Source organism: Cucurbita pepo, chromosome 4 (assembly GCF_057944985.1).
Source record: "Cucurbita pepo subsp. pepo isolate OVF chromosome 4, ASM5794498v1, whole genome shotgun sequence".
In the NCBI taxonomy this organism is placed as follows: domain Eukaryota; kingdom Viridiplantae; phylum Streptophyta; class Magnoliopsida; order Cucurbitales; family Cucurbitaceae; genus Cucurbita; species Cucurbita pepo.
Window position 1 is genome coordinate 1771272 of NC_141801.1, and position 17161 is coordinate 1788432.

General features: G+C 36.6%; 2 protein-coding genes across 3 annotated transcripts; one reads left to right on the plus strand and one right to left on the minus strand.

Moving 5' to 3' along the window:
* Window positions 1-1493: 1493 nt before the first annotated feature.
* Window positions 1494-1953, minus strand: LOC111792541 (auxin-induced protein 15A-like). Its single transcript, XM_023674058.2, has one exon. The coding sequence runs from the start codon at window positions 1942-1944 to the stop codon at window positions 1642-1644; it is 303 nt and encodes a 100-aa protein (XP_023529826.1). The 5' UTR covers window positions 1945-1953; the 3' UTR covers window positions 1494-1641.
* Window positions 1954-6761: 4808 nt separating this feature from the next.
* LOC111792406 (U-box domain-containing protein 35) lies at window positions 6762-13104 on the plus strand. Of its 2 annotated transcripts, XM_023673832.2 has the most exons (9): window positions 6762-7263; window positions 8792-8913; window positions 9006-9214; window positions 10125-10170; window positions 10244-10538; window positions 10666-10767; window positions 10886-11314; window positions 11386-12141; window positions 12835-13104. In XM_023673832.2, the coding sequence occupies exons 1-9, from the start codon at window positions 6931-6933 to the stop codon at window positions 12919-12921; spliced, it is 2379 nt and encodes a 792-aa protein (XP_023529600.2). In that variant the 5' UTR covers window positions 6762-6930; the 3' UTR covers window positions 12922-13104. The 2 variants fall into 2 exon arrangements, with proteins under 2 accessions (XP_023529600.2, XP_086979601.1); XM_087123475.1 differs by lacking the exons at window positions 6762-7263; window positions 8792-8913; window positions 9006-9214 and adding an exon at window positions 9222-10023.
* The last annotated feature ends 4057 nt before the right edge of the window (window positions 13105-17161 follow it).

A 17161-nucleotide genomic window follows, 5' to 3' on the forward strand; every position in this document is an offset into this window, starting at 1 on the left:
CAAAAGTTTAATTAAAATTTACCCCTCAATTTCCGTATATATATTTTAAAATTAATAATAAATTTGTATAGGTTAATTTCCGTATATATATATATATATATATATATATATATATATATATATATTCATAATAAAAAATATATATTTTAAAATTAATAATAAATTTGTATAGGTTAAGTTTAACTCAAGAAAATAAATTATATTAAAATTTTAAAATATATGTAACTAAAAATTAAATGATTATATAAAAAAAATCAAACCATTCCAATCACAAAAATAAATAAATAAATAAATAATATATATATTTATATAAATGTCGATAAAAATTGATAGTTTATTAAAATGTGTCCCACGAAATGATAGTGATCTCTAATCATTAACGTGTTTACAAAAAGGTTTTGCACTTTTTTGCTCGATTAAAGCATATCCGCATTTTTCTTATCTCATAAGATTTGAACCAATAAGATAACATTTTTTTATACGCTTCATTTTTATATGGATCACATTTTTGTTTTAACGGTTGTAAGCTATCTTATTGAGCTAAAAGAGGGTCGGTCTTATCTCAAACAGATATAAACGAGTTGAATTTGACAACAAATATAATATAATATTCCATTTAAATTTCAATAATATTTTCTATAAATTAAGGGACAAAGGCTGTAAATAAATATAAATAACACAAAAAAAAAAAAAAAAAAAAAAAAACTTGAATTTGTTGTTTCTAAAATTTTTGTATAATTTTAAAATATATTTTATAAAAATGAGAATTCCTGTAAAAAAAAAATATCATAACCTAAATTTTAATATGAAAAATATATTATTTAATTATATGAAACTTTTTTTTAAACTAATATTAAATAATAATTATTTTCTATCACTATCATTTCATTTTCATTAATAATTCCAAAATACATTAATATAGTGCCATTTTGCAAACATTTTGGAGCAATCCTTTTCTTTTGTTTTTAAATTTATTTTCTAAATTTATTTTTAATAAACCTCTACTTATAAATAATTTGTAATAAATTATAACATTTTTTTTTAAAAAGCTATTTAAATATTTAAAATATTGTTATTGATATTGATATTGAAAATTTTAAATTAATAATTAAGTTGTTTTTTAGAGGACTGGTCGGTGGATGCCCTTTTGAGAGGGCGATCATATGGTTGGCTTCGACCTCATGTTGAGGTCGAAGAGGTTTGATTTTGGCTTTGGCTCAAATCTTTCTTATTTACCTCGGGTTTTGGGTTTCGGGTTACGACCCATTCTAGGTTTGTCCAAATTTTGTCGGGTATTGGATTTTATACCTAAATTTTAATTTTAGTGCGTGATGATAAATATTTTGGATGGATAGGTTTAAAAAAAAAATATATAATTAGCGATAATTTAAAATTTTAACGTGATTTAATTAGCATAATTTGAAAAATTAACGCTTTTATTTAAATTAAAAAAAAAAAAGGTGAAATTAAGAGTTGGAACTCGAAATGGTAATAATAATATTAATAATAATGATTGATTAGGAAGAACAAACAAAATTAACAGATTAACATAGGGAGCGGCTTTGATTGAATCTCTCATGTTAATAAAAATCGAACCAGAGAAGTGTCGGATTTGGGCTGAAGAAGAAGGGGATTGCAAATCTACGAACAATTTAGGGCAGAAGTTAAGGTGATGAAGTAATCTTCGGTGCAAGGAATGGTGAGGCCGCCCATTGGATGATCGAATCCAAATTCCTCTTCCGCAAGGTTCAGCAAATCCTTGAACAATGGATGATTCAGGTACGATATCGGAATCACAAATCTCTTCTTCTGCATTTCGCCTACGTACACTGCAAAATGCCCTTTAGGAACATTCGTCACTGTCGATCCAATCCCCTGTTTTGCCGTGAAAGTTCTCTGCAGCTTTTGCTTTGCATTTGCTATTCCTGTCAAGTGGACTCCCATCTCTGTATGATTTTAGAACAAGGAAGTAGAGACTCTGGTTTGAATTGCCTTTTGAAATGGATTTCAAAGGACTTGTTATGGTACTTGTTTATGTGCTTGGCTTTGAATGAGTGTTGTGTGTGTGTGTGTGTGTGTGTGTGTCTATATATAGAAATTTTGTCAAGGATTGGATCATGGATAAGTAGGAAAGTAAAGAGGGATAGAAAACATCAGGTGAAGAAGTTGGCAATTTCTCACATGGTTTGCCTTGTTTATTATGCAAAACATATTGGCCTACCATACCATTTGCTTGCACAAATTTGTAGAAAAGGAAAAATTTGAAGACAAATTGTGAATCCTTGAGCCTCTAATCAAATGAAGCACCAAATTCATGGATGGTGGGCATGTTCTTGGCAACATGTAGTATGTTTACGAGTAAAAAAGTATTTAAGTTTCATTTTTAGTTTACTTGCTTAAGCTATGAACTTCGACTGCTTTAGTTGCTTGCTATCTTGGGGCTTGTTTTTGTTCTTTTGTTAATCTCCTTTGCCAACAAACTAATCAGCCTCTGTGGGTTCATCTGGTTGACTCACGGGTCCCTCAAGTTGAAAAAAACAATGCCTCAACTTGTTCGTTTCTTTCTTGCAATCAAATAAATTATGCATATGTATTCTGTGAGATCTCACATCGGTTGGGGAGGAGAAAGAAACATTCTTTATAAGGGTGTGGAAACCTCTCCCTAGCAGACACGTTTTAAAAACCTTGAGGGGAAGCCCAAAGAGAACAAGATCCGCTAGTGGTGGGCTTGGGTCGTTACAAATGGTATCAAAGTCAGACATCGAGCGATGTGCTAGCGAGGAGGTTGAGTCCCAAAGGGGGTGGACATGAGACGGTGTGCCAGCAAGGACACTGGGTCCCGAAGGGGGGTGGAATAGGGGGTCCCATATCGATTGGAGAAGAGAATGAGTGTCAGCGAGGGCGTTGAACCCCGAAGGGGGGTGGATTGTGAGATCCCACATCGGTCAGGGAAGAAGAGAACGGAGCATTCTTTATAAGGGTGTGAAAATCTCTCCCTAGCAGACACGTTTTAAAAACCTTGAGGGGAAGCTCGAAAGGAAAAGTCCAAAGAGGACAATATCTGCTAGCAGTAGGCTCGAGTCGTTAAACAAACAGTACCTCCATGAAGAGTCATGCGTAGTACTCATAAGTACATTACACAAAACTTCTTGCAAGAGTTGGACGTTTGAGTGTGAAATTTTGTTCTTTCTATCAATTTAATGGCCTTCACTTTTACAACACTTTATGAACTCTGCTACTATGCTTTGATAATGAATTGTCATATACTTCATCAAGAGTTTATGCGTCCAAGACATATGATAAATGCTAGTGTCCATGCATCTCTTGTCCTATAAGGACATTTTTATGTGGAATTTATATCACGTGGATTTTCTCAGAAACTAGGTAGAAACTACTACGAACTAGGTTCGAAAATATCTAAAATATCAACTTTTTAGAGATAGGATAGTGTCCACATCAACCAGGTTGGCGATGCCTATTAACACTATGGCATCGCTATCATTCCACGCAAAGCTACAATTCATATCCTTCTAATTATTGAGGCATATACAAAATCCGTATGACCTTACATTGCAAGTACTGGATTGTATACTTCAGCATCTTAATCTGTAGTAGTCCTTGACATATGGTATGCTAAGTTCAATATCATGATCTAATTTTCTACTGGATTGAGCAAAGATTATGTGAGATTAGGTGGGGATTACTAGCTTCCTTTCTCTTTTGATTAGGGTAGTTCGTCCATGATTGAGAATCTTACCATAGAAGCAGATCCTTTAGAAGTTCTTTGTGGTATCACGTCTTATCTCCAAATACGTAGTCCCCTGTCACTTTCCACCTCAGACAGTTGGAAGAAATCCATAGTGTTCGAAAAGGTCGGGCACCATGTCCTTTAGTCGACCCTGAGAAAAGTAAACTACGACTTTTTGGATAACAAAGGTCCCGGTTGACAACGATCTTCAGTTTCTGCTTTAAGCAAATGAGGTCGCTTGTCCCCAATTCCTTTTTGTAAATCAAATGACAGTCTGATTTGTCATACTGATGGGAGTTTGATGCTGAAGTGGGAGAGTATTAGAGATGAAAAAGATCTAGTGTTTGTAGTAGTGATAAGGTGGGGGAAGCATATGATATAAGCATACATCATAGAAATTACCACTTTTAGTGAGTGAAGATGGAAAGCTTTGAAAGCCACATGCCTTTGTCTTCTTAGTCATTTTCTTTATATTGATTGGCATTCTCTTTGATAATGATGGCTCGAACCAATTATTCCAGTGGGTTCCTCTCAAGGTTTTAAAATGCATATGTTAAGAAGAAGTTTTTACATCCACACCCTTATAAGAAATGCTTCGTTCTTTAAGACACATCACTCGGTATCTGTCTCTGTCTCTGATACCATTTGTATGGCCTAAGTTCACCGCTAGCAGATATTGTCTTTTTTGGGCTTTCTCTTTCGAGCTTTCCTTCAAAATTTTAAAACAAGTTTACTAGGGATATGTTTCCACACTCTTATAAAGAATGCTTCATTCCCCTCTCTAATCGTTGTGGGATCTCACAATGCATAACTTGTCGCTCTTGAAATAGCTAAGATAATAATTTTTAGGTTAAAATACACTTTCGATTCTTAAACTATTATAAGAGTAGTCTCTATGCTTTTAAGATCTTCTTTTCATAGTGTAATGTGTATTTGAATTTAATGATTTCTTTATTCAATGTGATATGTATATATGAATTGTTGTGAAGGAAAGTTTGTGAATTAACTTAAAAAGGAATTGTGTATTGGTGCTACTACTTTTGCATCTGCTTCTCTTATTATAGTAAGTTGAACATGAGTTACTTGTGTATCCAATGTTTTTCCTTGAAACCTTTTCTTTTCAAAGGATACTCTAAAGGGTGTTTGGCCGATCGAGTTGGGGTTGAGCGGAGGCAGATAAAATACCCCTCTCCTTAATTGACCTCCCAGATACTAATAACTACTCCCTCAACTCGTTCTAAAAAAATAGGATTTTGTGTAATAAGTTTTTGATATTTAGCAACTGCTATCAAAAAATAATCGCAGAAATCCAAACATTTATCTATCCATCCATGAGGTAGATCAGCCACGACTCCCCCGATACGAAAATAATTATGACCTAAAATACTCCTCTCTAATTGACCTCCCTTGATCGAGTTGGGGTTGAGCCGAGGGAGCTAAAATACTCCTCCCTAATTGATCTAGTATTGACCTCCTAGATGTTAATAACATCACCACATTGACTTCAATGGTGCTCACCGCACCCATTTCAACAATGTTGTTGAAGAACTATATCTACCTCTCTTTCTCTTTCCCTTTCCCTCTCCCTCTCGTGTTTATAATAAGTTTTTTTAATGCATTTATAAGATGTAAAATGTTTATTTATTAATTTAAATATATTTTTTGATTTTTTTTGTTTTATAATTTCCTTTCAAAAATATCCACATTTTCATAAAATTGAGGCATGGATTATTTTGCTAAGAATTAATAAGCACAAGTTTATTTTAAATTCATTCGAATTTTAATAATTCCAAATACTACACTAATGTTATAATTTGTAATATAATTGTTATTTATTGTAATTTTCTTTTTTAATCTAAAAATGTTATTTAACTTTAAAAGAAGAAATTACGAAGTTTAGTTTTATAAATACTAATTTAGATATTTATTAACGGTAATCATAACAATCACACATTATATTAATATTAAAATTAGAATTGATGAGAATCATACGCTAAATGATATATTATTTTTTAATAGATTAAATTATTCAAAAATACTCGAACATATTTTTTTAATATTAAAAAAAAATAAGAATATTTTTAAAATTATTATATTACCTTTTAACTTTCGATAAGTATTACAAAATTATTATCAAAATATAAATTTATTAAAATATTAGACGAAAAGTTAAAGATGGTTGAATGTTGTTATTTCAAGTAAGAGAATATTAGAAATGTTTATAACTATCGGTATATAATTATTTAGATATATCAATACATATCTATAAAATCATAAATTTTTTTATCAAATAGAATAAGGCTAGTCAAGATATCTCCCATCCTAATATATATATATTTATTTATTTATTTATAAGTAAATAAAAATACAATGTTAATATATAAATAATATTGTAATTTTGACTAAATTATAAAAAGAAAAATAATATTGAATTTTGCCTATTAGTTAAACGTACAAAAAATTGCAATATAACTATGAATCTTCTATAAATGTTTCAAAATTATCGTTGAATTAAAAAAATTTGTTAGAATGTTAAATAAAAAATTGATATGGTATAGATGATTTATAAATATTTTTGCTATCCCAGCATAGGTGACTATCATCGACTAGATAGCAAAAACATTAAAAAAGTTGGGTGGTGGCTATCGTATAGCAAAAACATCCAAAGTTACGTGGCGGCAGTACATGCAGACGATAAGAGGGAAAATAAGAATGAATGTCCCGATTGGAGGAGTTACAGGAGATAGAGATGAAGAGCATGGAGGCTATTGCATGCATGAGGGAGGTCAATTAGGTTACTTATAGATCAGCCCTCCTCTTAATCAAATCATTTTTCTTTAATCATTCGTTAATCCAATCAAACATTTGAGGGAAACACTAGGATTAATCAAATAAACAACATAATTAATTCAATTTCAAATTTGACATTATCCACTTTGGGGAAAGCCAACAATCCATGCCAAAAATAGTGATCTTCGTCAATTTTGCTCAACAAAATGTGCCTTAAATTTATGGCATTCAGACAAATCCTATATTTGCGCACTCCCCTGAAAAATTTCAGACCCTCCTCCAAAGAGAGAGAAAGTAGCACTAAATTCCTCTCTCTCACTATATCTATAGATGTAAATATGCATACAAAAACCCCCAAAAAACCAAATTAGTTGCTTACCAAAATTTCAACTATGTGGCTGCAGAAAGGAAACAGCGTGAATGGCACGAAAAAGGGAGGAATAGCCGGAAGAGGAAATGGATTGGTGGCGATCGGCGTTCATAGGGAAAAAGGAAGCCAAAATGCTCTCCGATGGGCCACCGAGCATCTGCTCGTCAAAGGTCAAACCGTGATATTAATCCATGTAGTTCAGAGACCTTCCAGTGCGGCTGCTTATTTGATTGGGGGAGCGATTATTTGTAATAGCGATGGCAGTTTCGCCAGTAATTCCCCTCGTAAACAGCAGCTCGAGATGCAGACTCGTGACATTTTTCTCACCTTCCATTGCTATTGTACTCGTAAGGATGTGAGTTTCTGTTGAATCATTCCATTTTTTTTTGCTATGTTTTGATTAGTTTTGTTTCTGATTCTGATATGAATGTCTGGTTAGGTTAGGTTAGATTTATGTGTTTTTGGACTTAATGCCTTTGTGATAAGGATTCAATTTGGATTATCTTGTTGATCGAATATCTTTGTTAGGAATCACAACACTCCACAATGGTATGATATTGTCCACTTTGAGCTCTCGTAGCTTTGCTTGGGCTTCCCCAAAAGGCCTCGTATTCCTTACTTATAATAAACGCATGATCATCCCCTAGATTAGCCAATGTGGGACTCCCTCTCAACAATTCTCACCTTGAACAAAATACGCTATAGAGTCTCCCTTGAGGCCTATTGAGCCCTCGAACAACCTCCCCTTAATTGAGGCTCGACTCTTTCTCTGGAGTCATCGAACAAAGTACACCCTTTGTTTGACACTTGAGTCACTTTTTACTACACCTCCGAGGCTCACAACTTCTTTGTTCGACATTTGAGGATTTTATTCACATTGCTAAGTTAAGGGTATGGCTCTGATACCATTTAAGAATCACAACTCTCACAATGGTATGATATTGTCCACTTTGAGCATAAGCTCTCGTAGCTTTGCTTGGGCTTTCCCAAAAGGCCTCAAACCAATGGAGATGTATTCCTTACCTATAAACGCATGATCATCCCCTAAATTAGCCAATGTAGGACTCCCTCCCAACAATCCTCAACAATCTCACGGCAAGAACATTTGTTTGAGATTTGAATCACTCCACAAGTAAGATCGATCATGTCTAGCTTGAATGATTCTAAACATGCAATCTAAACATATCCCTAATGATAAACAATCACTCCAAGGGAAAGTAATATTCAGATTACCTTGTTGATCAAATATCTCAAGGTAAGAACACTTGTTTGAAATTCGAATCACTTCACAAGCACGATTGATCATGTGTTCGAATCACTTCACAAGCACGATTGATCATGTCAAGCTTGAATGATTCTAAACATGCAATCTAAACTATATAGAATTGCAAAGAAACTTAGCCATTGGCTAAAAAAAAAGCAAAAATGCTCATTTTACTACATTTTTCAAGTCTGTTTTACAAAGATAACATACATGGTTTTATATAGCCTCAAAATAAAAACCCGTAACCTTGGAGGAGGCATTCCTAGAATTGTAACTATATTTTATGACCATAATTAGCCATATACTTTATGGCCATAATTAACCACTATGTAAATAAGTTTTAAAATACATTAAAGAAACATATAACTCTAAACTATGATCCACCCAAAATTTATAACAATGGAACTTGTTTCTTCTTCAATGTTGCATGAATTGAAACATCTTTGGATAATTTTGACAATATTTTACTCACATCTTCTTTGAAGATTATATTGCATGATTGATGTCTTATCACCATGCCAAAAAGGAAACTAGAAACAAGAGTGCTACCAAATGAGCTTGAAATGAATAGGGCAGGGGTTTGTTAATGTTGATTGTTCTTGTTTTTTGGTTTGTGAAGATTCAATGCCTTGATGTCATATTGGAAGATACTGATGTGGTGAAAGCGTTAACTGAATACGTCTCGTATAGTGCGATCGAAAACTTGGTGCTTGGGGCTCCATCGAAACATGGATTTATCAGGTAGTCATCTTGATTGATTCACCTTTGGTTGAGCGTTTTTCATTCCAATTTGTCTAAATTCTTATGATGGCCATTTGTGATATTTAAAACAGGTTTAAGTCGTCGAGCATGGGGAGTAGTGTGTCGAAAGGGGCACCGGATTTCTGCACTGTATATGTCATCTCAAAGGGAAAGGTGTCGTCGGTGAGACATGCCACTCGCTTGGCTCCCGCTGCTTCTCCTCTACTAGACCATTTGCAGAAGTTATCGAAGCCGATCGTAAAGGGAACGGGCACTCCTCAACATAAGTTTAATTTAAGAGGTTTGTTCTTCATGATGAACTAAATTCCTAGCATTTTGTGTATGGCATATGAAGTAGTTTCATTATGGTAAGTTCACAAATTTGTTTTTGAATTATTTATTGTGAGATCCCACGTCGGTTGGGGAGGAGAAAGAAACATTGTTTATAAGGGTGTGGAAACCTCTTCTTAGCAGACGCGTTTTAAAAACCTTGAAAGGAAGCCCGAAACGGAAAGCCCAAAGAGGACAATATTTGCTAGCGGTGGGTTTGGCCCGTTACAAATGGTATTAGAGCTAGACATCGGGCGATCTGCTAGTGAAATGTTGAGCCTTGAAGGAGGGTGGACACGAGGCGGTGTGCCAGCGAGGAGGCTGGGCCTCGAAGGGGGTGGATTGTGAGATCCCACATCGGTTGGGGAGGAGAACGGAATATTCTTTATAAGGGTGTGGAAACATCTCCTTAGCAGACGTGTTTAAAAAACCTTGAGGGGAAGCCTAAATGAGAAAGCCTAAAGAGGACAATATCTGCCAACGGTGAGTTTGAGCCGTTATAAATGGTATCAGAGCGAGACACTGGGCAATGTGCTAGCGGAAGGCTGAGCCCCAAAAGAGGGTGGACACGAGGTGGTGTGCTAGCAAGGACGCTGAACCTTGAAGGGGGGTGGATTGTGAAATCCCACCTATGTTGGGGAGGAGAACGAAACATTCTTTATAAGGGTGTGGAAACCTCTCCCTATCAGACGTGTTTTAAGAACATTGAGGGGGAAGTTCAAAAGGAAAAGTCTAAAGAGAACAATCTGCTAGCGGTGAGCTTGGGCCTTTACACGTTCGGTAGGTTAATTTGAGTTATGTTTTTCCCATCAACACCAGCTTCATCTCATTGCTAATTCAAGGATGAAGTTAAACCACACAACTAATTTTCGTGTGTGCAGATAGGACATCATTCAAGCCTCGGAATTTTCAAGATGAATCAATCAAGTAAGCTATGGAAGTCCAAAGATATGCATAGACTTTCTTTCTAAATTGATGCTTACATTGCAAATGGAATCAGGCCAGAAATATCTCAGGGAGTGGATAGAACTTCTATTTCCAAATATAGTGGAGGGTTCTCCGAGTCAGAATCCGACATATCCTTCATAAGCTCAGGAAGACCAAGCACGGATCGTACTTCTTCTGTTGCACTTGACTATGAATCCGCCCCACTGCAATATTCAAACAGCTCAGACCAAAGCTTTGCATCTCTACCATTTAAACCAAAATGGACAGACCACAATCAACTCAATGATTTCTCATCAGTTTCAGATGAGAGCTGCAGGACATCATTTTCCTGTTCTTCTCAGAACTTGGTCAGTCTATATTATGAATGGTTCGATTTTCGCCGATAGATTTCGTAAATGTATTGATAAAGATATGAATATGAATGGAAATGTGAAGATATGATCTAAATGTGGTCAATATTTATGTATCACACAGGATGAAGCAGAGCTTGAAATGAAGAGGTTGAAGCTAGAGCTTAAACAAACTATGGAGATGTACAGTACAGCTTGTAAAGAAGCACTAACAGCAAAGCAGAAGGTATATATATATATATATATATATATATATATATGTATGTATGTATGTATGTATAGATTTAAGTCATTTATCCATTGTTAAGATTCAAAATTGGGTTATAATAAAGTTTTCAACATAGGCAAGGGAACTAAATAACTGGAGATGTGAAGAAGAACAGAAACTAGAAGAGGCGCGGCTTGCACAAGAAGCAGCAATGGCTATTGCAGAGCAGGAGAGAGCGAGATGCCGAGCGGCGATGGAAGCAGCTGATGCAGCTAAGAAAATAGCTGAGTTAGAATCATATAAAAGAGAAAATCTAGAGATAGAAGCACTTAAAGAAGCAGAGGAAATGCAAAGAGCATTGAAAAATCTTGCACAAAGTGACATCAGATACAGGAGATATACAATTGAGGAGATTGAATCAGCAACAGAAAATTTTGCACAATCTCGGAAGATAGGGGAAGGAGGTTATGGACCTGTTTTTCATTGTCGTCTTGATCACACATCGGTTGCGGTCAAGGTTTTGCGCCCCGATGCGACTCAAGGAAGGGAACAATTTCAGCGAGAGGTGAGGAACTTAGAACAACTTTGGGATCATTTTGTAAGTGTGAATGATTTAGCTAGATGTTATAAATGCAGATTGATATATTGAGTTGCATAAGGCATCCCAACATGGTACTTCTTCTTGGAGCATGCCCAGAATATGGCATTCTAGTGTACGAGCACATGTCGAACGGAAGTTTGGAGGATCGACTCTTCCGAAAGGGGAACACCCCTGCTATTCCTTGGCAGTACCGGTTTCGAATTGCTGCTGAGATTGCTACTGGCCTTCTGTTTCTCCACCAGACCAAACCAGAGCCATTAGTGCACCGTGATCTCAAACCAGCTAACATATTGCTAGACTACAATTATGTTAGCAAAATAAGCGACGTTGGTTTGGCTAGACTTGTACCCGCCGTGGCCGAAAATGTAACACAATGCTACATGACTTCTGCTGCTGGAACTTTCTGCTACATAGACCCTGAATATCAACAGACTGGAATGCTTGGGGTTAAATCTGATGTCTACTCATTAGGTATCATGTTGCTTCAACTAATTACAGCCAAGCCGCCCATGGGGTTGGCTCACCAAATTGCCCGAGCTATTGAGAAGGGGACTTTGGCGGATTTTCTGGACCCAGCTGTGGATGATTGGCCAGTGGAACAAGCACTTTGCTTTGCAAAATTAGCACTTCAATGTGCAGAACTTAGACGAAAAGACAGACCAGATCTTGCCAATGTTTTGTTGCCAGAACTTAACAGATTGAGAGAGTTTGGTGAGGAGAGAATGGAGCACCTGTTGTCAATGGATAGTTGTGGATCTTCGGGCGGATTTAGCCATACATCAACGGAGCAGGTTAGTATGTAAGACTGTGAGATCCCACATCATTTGGAGAGGAGAACGAAGCATTTCTTATAAGAGTGTGGAAGCCTCTCTCTAACATACATGTTTTAAAACCGTGAGGCTGACGGTGATACGTAACGGGCCAAAGTGGACAATATCTGCTAGCGGTGGGCTTGGGCTGTTACAAAGGATATCAGAACTAGGCACTGAGCGGTATGCTAGCTAGGATGCTGGGCCCCCAAGGGGGGTGGATTGTGAGATCCCACATCAGTTGAAGAGGAGAACGAAACATTCCTTATAAGGGTGTGGAAACCTCTCTCTAACAGATGTGTTTTAAAACCGTGAGGCTGACGGCGATACGTAACGAGCCAAAGCAGACAATATCTACTAGCGGTGAGCTTGGGCTGTTACAAATGGTATCAAGGACACTGGACCCCCAAGGGGGGTGGATTGTGAGATCCCACATCGGTTGAAGAGGAGAACGAAGCATTCCTTATAAAGGTGTGGAAACCTCTCCCTAACAGACACGTTTTAAAACCGTGAGGCTGACGACGATACATAACGAGCCAAAGCGGACAATATTTGCTAGCAATACAACAACACTAACCGAACACGTTTGATAGTCATCTCTAAAAATGAATAAAAATACGTTTGATAATCATCTGGTTCTCCAAAAAACTTATTAACGTAAAACGTTGATTGCAGGATGTAATGAGCGATCCACAACTACTGATGATTTCAGGAAGTTCGAAGAGCCAATCTAGTGAGTCATCACAGGTAGGAGGAGAATGAGGTAAGAGTTATTTATTGATGCTGAAAAAGAGCATTGAAATTTGTAAACTATTATAGGATTGATGTAAAATACCATACTACTTGAACAATATATCACCACCTATTGGCCTCTTGACCTAACCAAGGTGCAGTTACATGTATATAAAAAGCAAATATTGAATATAAAGTTGATACCTTTGTACCTTATGTTGCCACTTTTCTCCGCCCATTCTCCATCAAAACATCATTGCTCAATATCTACTCCATCATGTTCCTTCAAGTGATGTGTATGCACTTGGAGATTGAGAGCTGTTAATACATATTAATTTGAACACTTCAAAAGGGTAAATGGGTTAGTTAGTTTGACCAAGTTCCCGACCGTTCTTTGACTCGCTAGTGAAATCGGACGAACTCTAGCAAAGCAGTCAACGATTGATTTTGAGATGTTGTCTCCTTCTCCACCTCGAATCCTCTCTCAATTTCGACATTCACCCATCTTTCATAGGCATGTGTGTGTATGGTTTTCATTTTTCGACCTCAACAGTAGAGTCACTTATTAGATATTTTTTATTGATAGATGATAAGAGGAAAGAAAATTTTACCATACCCTTTAAAATCTTAAAGGATACTCGAGAAAAACTAATTAAGAAGTTATAGGCTCGGAGATTATGAGAAAGGTAAGACTTAATCTTTCTTCGTTATTTTTTCTTTTTCGTTTGTGGAGTTTGTATCATTTGAGTATTCGTCTCGTTTCATTTCTTCAATGTAAAATATCCTTTCTTGTTCGAAGAAGTTGTAAAGCTTAACGTATTAGGATTTGTGTCCTATAGTCACGTAGTTTATAAACATTCTTAGTCATGAATACCTTACTACGTACAAAATTATATAAATTTATGAAAAAATAAGGTTTGATTAAAGAGGTAATTGACATACAAGTAGATCATGTTCTCGTCAGGGGTTGTATTTTGTTAACGACACAACCCGCTTTCACGGAGGAAAATTATCTTTCTGATTTTGCTTTTCTAAGGAGCTTTCCTGTGAGATCCTACATCGGTTGAAGAGGAGAACGAAACATTCCTTATAACAGTGTGGAAACCTCTTTCTAATAAACGCGTTTTGGAACATTGAGGGGAAACCCAGAAGGAAAAGCCCAAAGAGGACAATATTTGCTAACGGTGAGCTTGGGCTGTTACATTTCCACCCACCTCAGTTCTTTTGTTCGATGTTCTAAAAAGTGCAAAGAAACCGTCTTTGATCGTAGACAATATTCTCATACTCAATTATTTGAAGAACATGGAGGATTCAACAGGAAAAGAACAAACTTAATGAACAACAATATGACTGAAATAACACTTGGTATCAACATTAGTAGTAGTAGGATAGCTTTTAAAGTCAGGTATAGACCATTAGTGCTAGTTCCTTGGAACAACATTTTGCTCCATTACTTGTCCTGAAATGAAAATGGATCAAAACAAAAATTGATAAGACAATTGAGATTAACGACAATATTAGGAACACAAAGAAGAAGAGGACAAGGAGGATGTTAGGAATCACGACTCTCCACAATACTATGATACTGTCCACTTTGCGCATAAGCTCTCATGGCTTTACTTTGGGCTTCCCCTAAAGGCCTCCCCTTAATCGAGGCTCAGCTCCTTCTCTGGAGTCCTCGAACAAAGTACACCCTTTTTTCGACACTTGAGTCACTTTTGACTACACCTCGAGGCTCACAACTTATCTGTTCGACATTTGAGGATTCTATTGACATGACTAAGTTAAGGGCATGACTTTGATACCATGTTAGAAATCACGACTCTCTACAATGGTATGATATTGTCCACTTTGAGCATAAGCTCTCGTGGCTCTGCTTTGACATTCCCCAAAAGGCTACATACCAATGAACATGTATTCCTTACTTATAAACCCATGATCATTCCCTAAATTAGCCAACGTGGGACTCCCTCCCAACAATCCTCAACAGTCTTCCCCTCGAACAAAGTACACTATAGAGTCTCCCCTGAGACCTACGGTGGAGCCCTCAAACAGCCTCCCCTTAATCGAGACTCGACTCGACTCCTTCTCTGGAGTCCTCAAACAAAGTACAGTCTTTGTTCGACACTTGAGTCACTTTTCACTATACCTTTGAGGCTCACAACTTCTTTGTTCGACATTTGAGGATTTTATTGACATGACTAAGTTAAGGGCATAGCTCTAATACCATGTTAGGAATCACGACCCGAGGAGGAGGAGGAGGAGGAGTTTCAAAAGTACCACAACCTGAGTGAGAAATAGGCAGAGACTGTCCACTACCAACACCAACTTGTTCTTCACCATGATATCCAGATGCAAGAGAAAGATAATTCATATCAGAATTAACAATAGACAGAAAAGCATTATTCTGGGATGCAACCATTGCAGCAAGGTGATGTGGAGGTGGCGTCCATGAAAATTATAGTTCATACGATTGAAACAATCGAGCGCAATATGGCCACGACGTAAACAAATCTGACAAGATGAATGATTATTAGCAACAACCAACTGCTGCTGTTGGGAAGAACCACCACCGCGACCTTGAGTATCAAAAGAAGAACGTCCATGTCCATGTCCATGTCCATGTCCATGTCCATGTCCACGACCTCGAACAAAGTTATTATTAAAAGTAGAAGCATAAGACATAAGAGATTGAGAAGAAGCAAGTAAAGCAGTTGGTTGTTTACACAAATCATCACGCTTAGACTGTTTTGCAAGAGCTGATTCCTCAGCTTTTAGAAGAACATGAAGTTCTTCAAAAGTAACAGGCGTAGAACGCGTACGCATCGACGTTCGAAAAGTATTATACTCGGTTGGTAGGCCATTTAGAGCATAGATAAGAAGATCCTCATCATTGACAACAGTAGAAACATTAGCAAGCTTGTCCTTGATCTCCTTAATCCGTTTAATATAGGCATCAATAGATTCATCAGACTTCTTGGAAATAGTTTGTAGATCAGACTTCAAATTCACTACATTAGACCTTGAACTAGAAGAATACAGCTTTGCAAGAACATTCCAAACCTGTTTAGAAGTAGTGCTACCAACCACATATGCCAAAGCCTCAGGTGAAAGTGTAGCATTTATGACTGTCATAAGAGCTTGATCCTTAGCAAACCAATCGTCGTACGAAGGATTCGATATCGGACATGGTTGAGTACCATCAATAAAGCCAAAAAGTTTATGAGCTTTCAAAAGCGTTGTCAACTGAAACTTCCAAAGGACATAATTCGTCGAGTCGAGCTTAATCGATATCAGGTTGCAGATGTTCGACAACAGAACAATCGGTGAAAGCAAGTTCGTCTCGGTCGAAGAAGAGGATGAACTATTAGAGGAATCCATATGACATAAGAAGAAACACTCAACAAAAGAAGCTCTCCATTGTTATTTTATTCCAAGGGCTGCTTATAAATAGGCAATAAACCAGGCTAACTTGATAGAGACATGTCTTTCATAACTTGATATTCAAGAAAGGAATGCAAGTTTCACATTCAAGTCAATCTTTGATGAGTTGATTGAATTTTTTCAAAGTACTTTTCAGTGAAAGAACTGTTGATGAAATGGAATTCAATCAAGAGTTTGAATTTTGAAGCCAAAATATCTGATGCAATACTCATACCTTCTGGCCTGATATGGAGTGGCTACTCATTTAGGAATCTCTCAAACTGAAACTTCAAGAAATGGATATTAATTAGTTTAGACACTATCAATTGCTTAAGTGGCTAAGTAATGTGATTAACAGAGTATTGGTTCTATTTATCAACCACTGAATAACCAAATGACTAATAGAAACAAATCTAAATTGTTCACCAAGAAATGGTAGCTGAACAAGCAGAACCTGTTCTTGATGAAATACTATTTCCCTAGTTTAGACGTTTTCTTTATTTGATCATACACAACAAAAAAGAGATGCAGGGGATGCATGGGAATGTCGGGGCTAATTAGGTCCTGAATTCGGATTGTTGAGGATTGTTGGGAGGGAGTCCCACATTGGCTAATTTAGGGAATGATTATGGGTTTATAAGTAAGGAATACGTCTCCATTGGTATGAGGCCTTTTGGGGAAGCGCAAAGCAAGCTATGAGAGGCTATGCTCAAAGTGGACAATATCATACCATTGTGGAGAGTCGTGATTCCTAACATGGTATCTTAGCCATGCCCTTAACTTAGCCATGTCAATAGAATCCTCAAGTGTCGAACAAAGAAATTGCTAGCCTCGAAGGTGTAGTCAA

Coding starts and splice junctions, on each gene's coding strand:
- LOC111792406 (XM_023673832.2), top strand. CDS start 6,931: ATGTGGCTGCAGAAAGGAAACAGCGTGAATGGCACGAAAAAGGGAGGA. Junction 8,914..9,005: donor TCGAAACATGGATTTATCAG/GTAGTCATCTTG, acceptor TATTTAAAACAG/GTTTAAGTCGTCGAGCATGG. Junction 11,315..11,385: donor GGGAACAATTTCAGCGAGAG/GTGAGGAACTTA, acceptor TTATAAATGCAG/ATTGATATATTGAGTTGCAT.
- LOC111792541 (XM_023674058.2), bottom strand. CDS start 1,944: ATGGGAGTCCACTTGACAGGAATAGCAAATGCAAAGCAAAAGCTGCAG.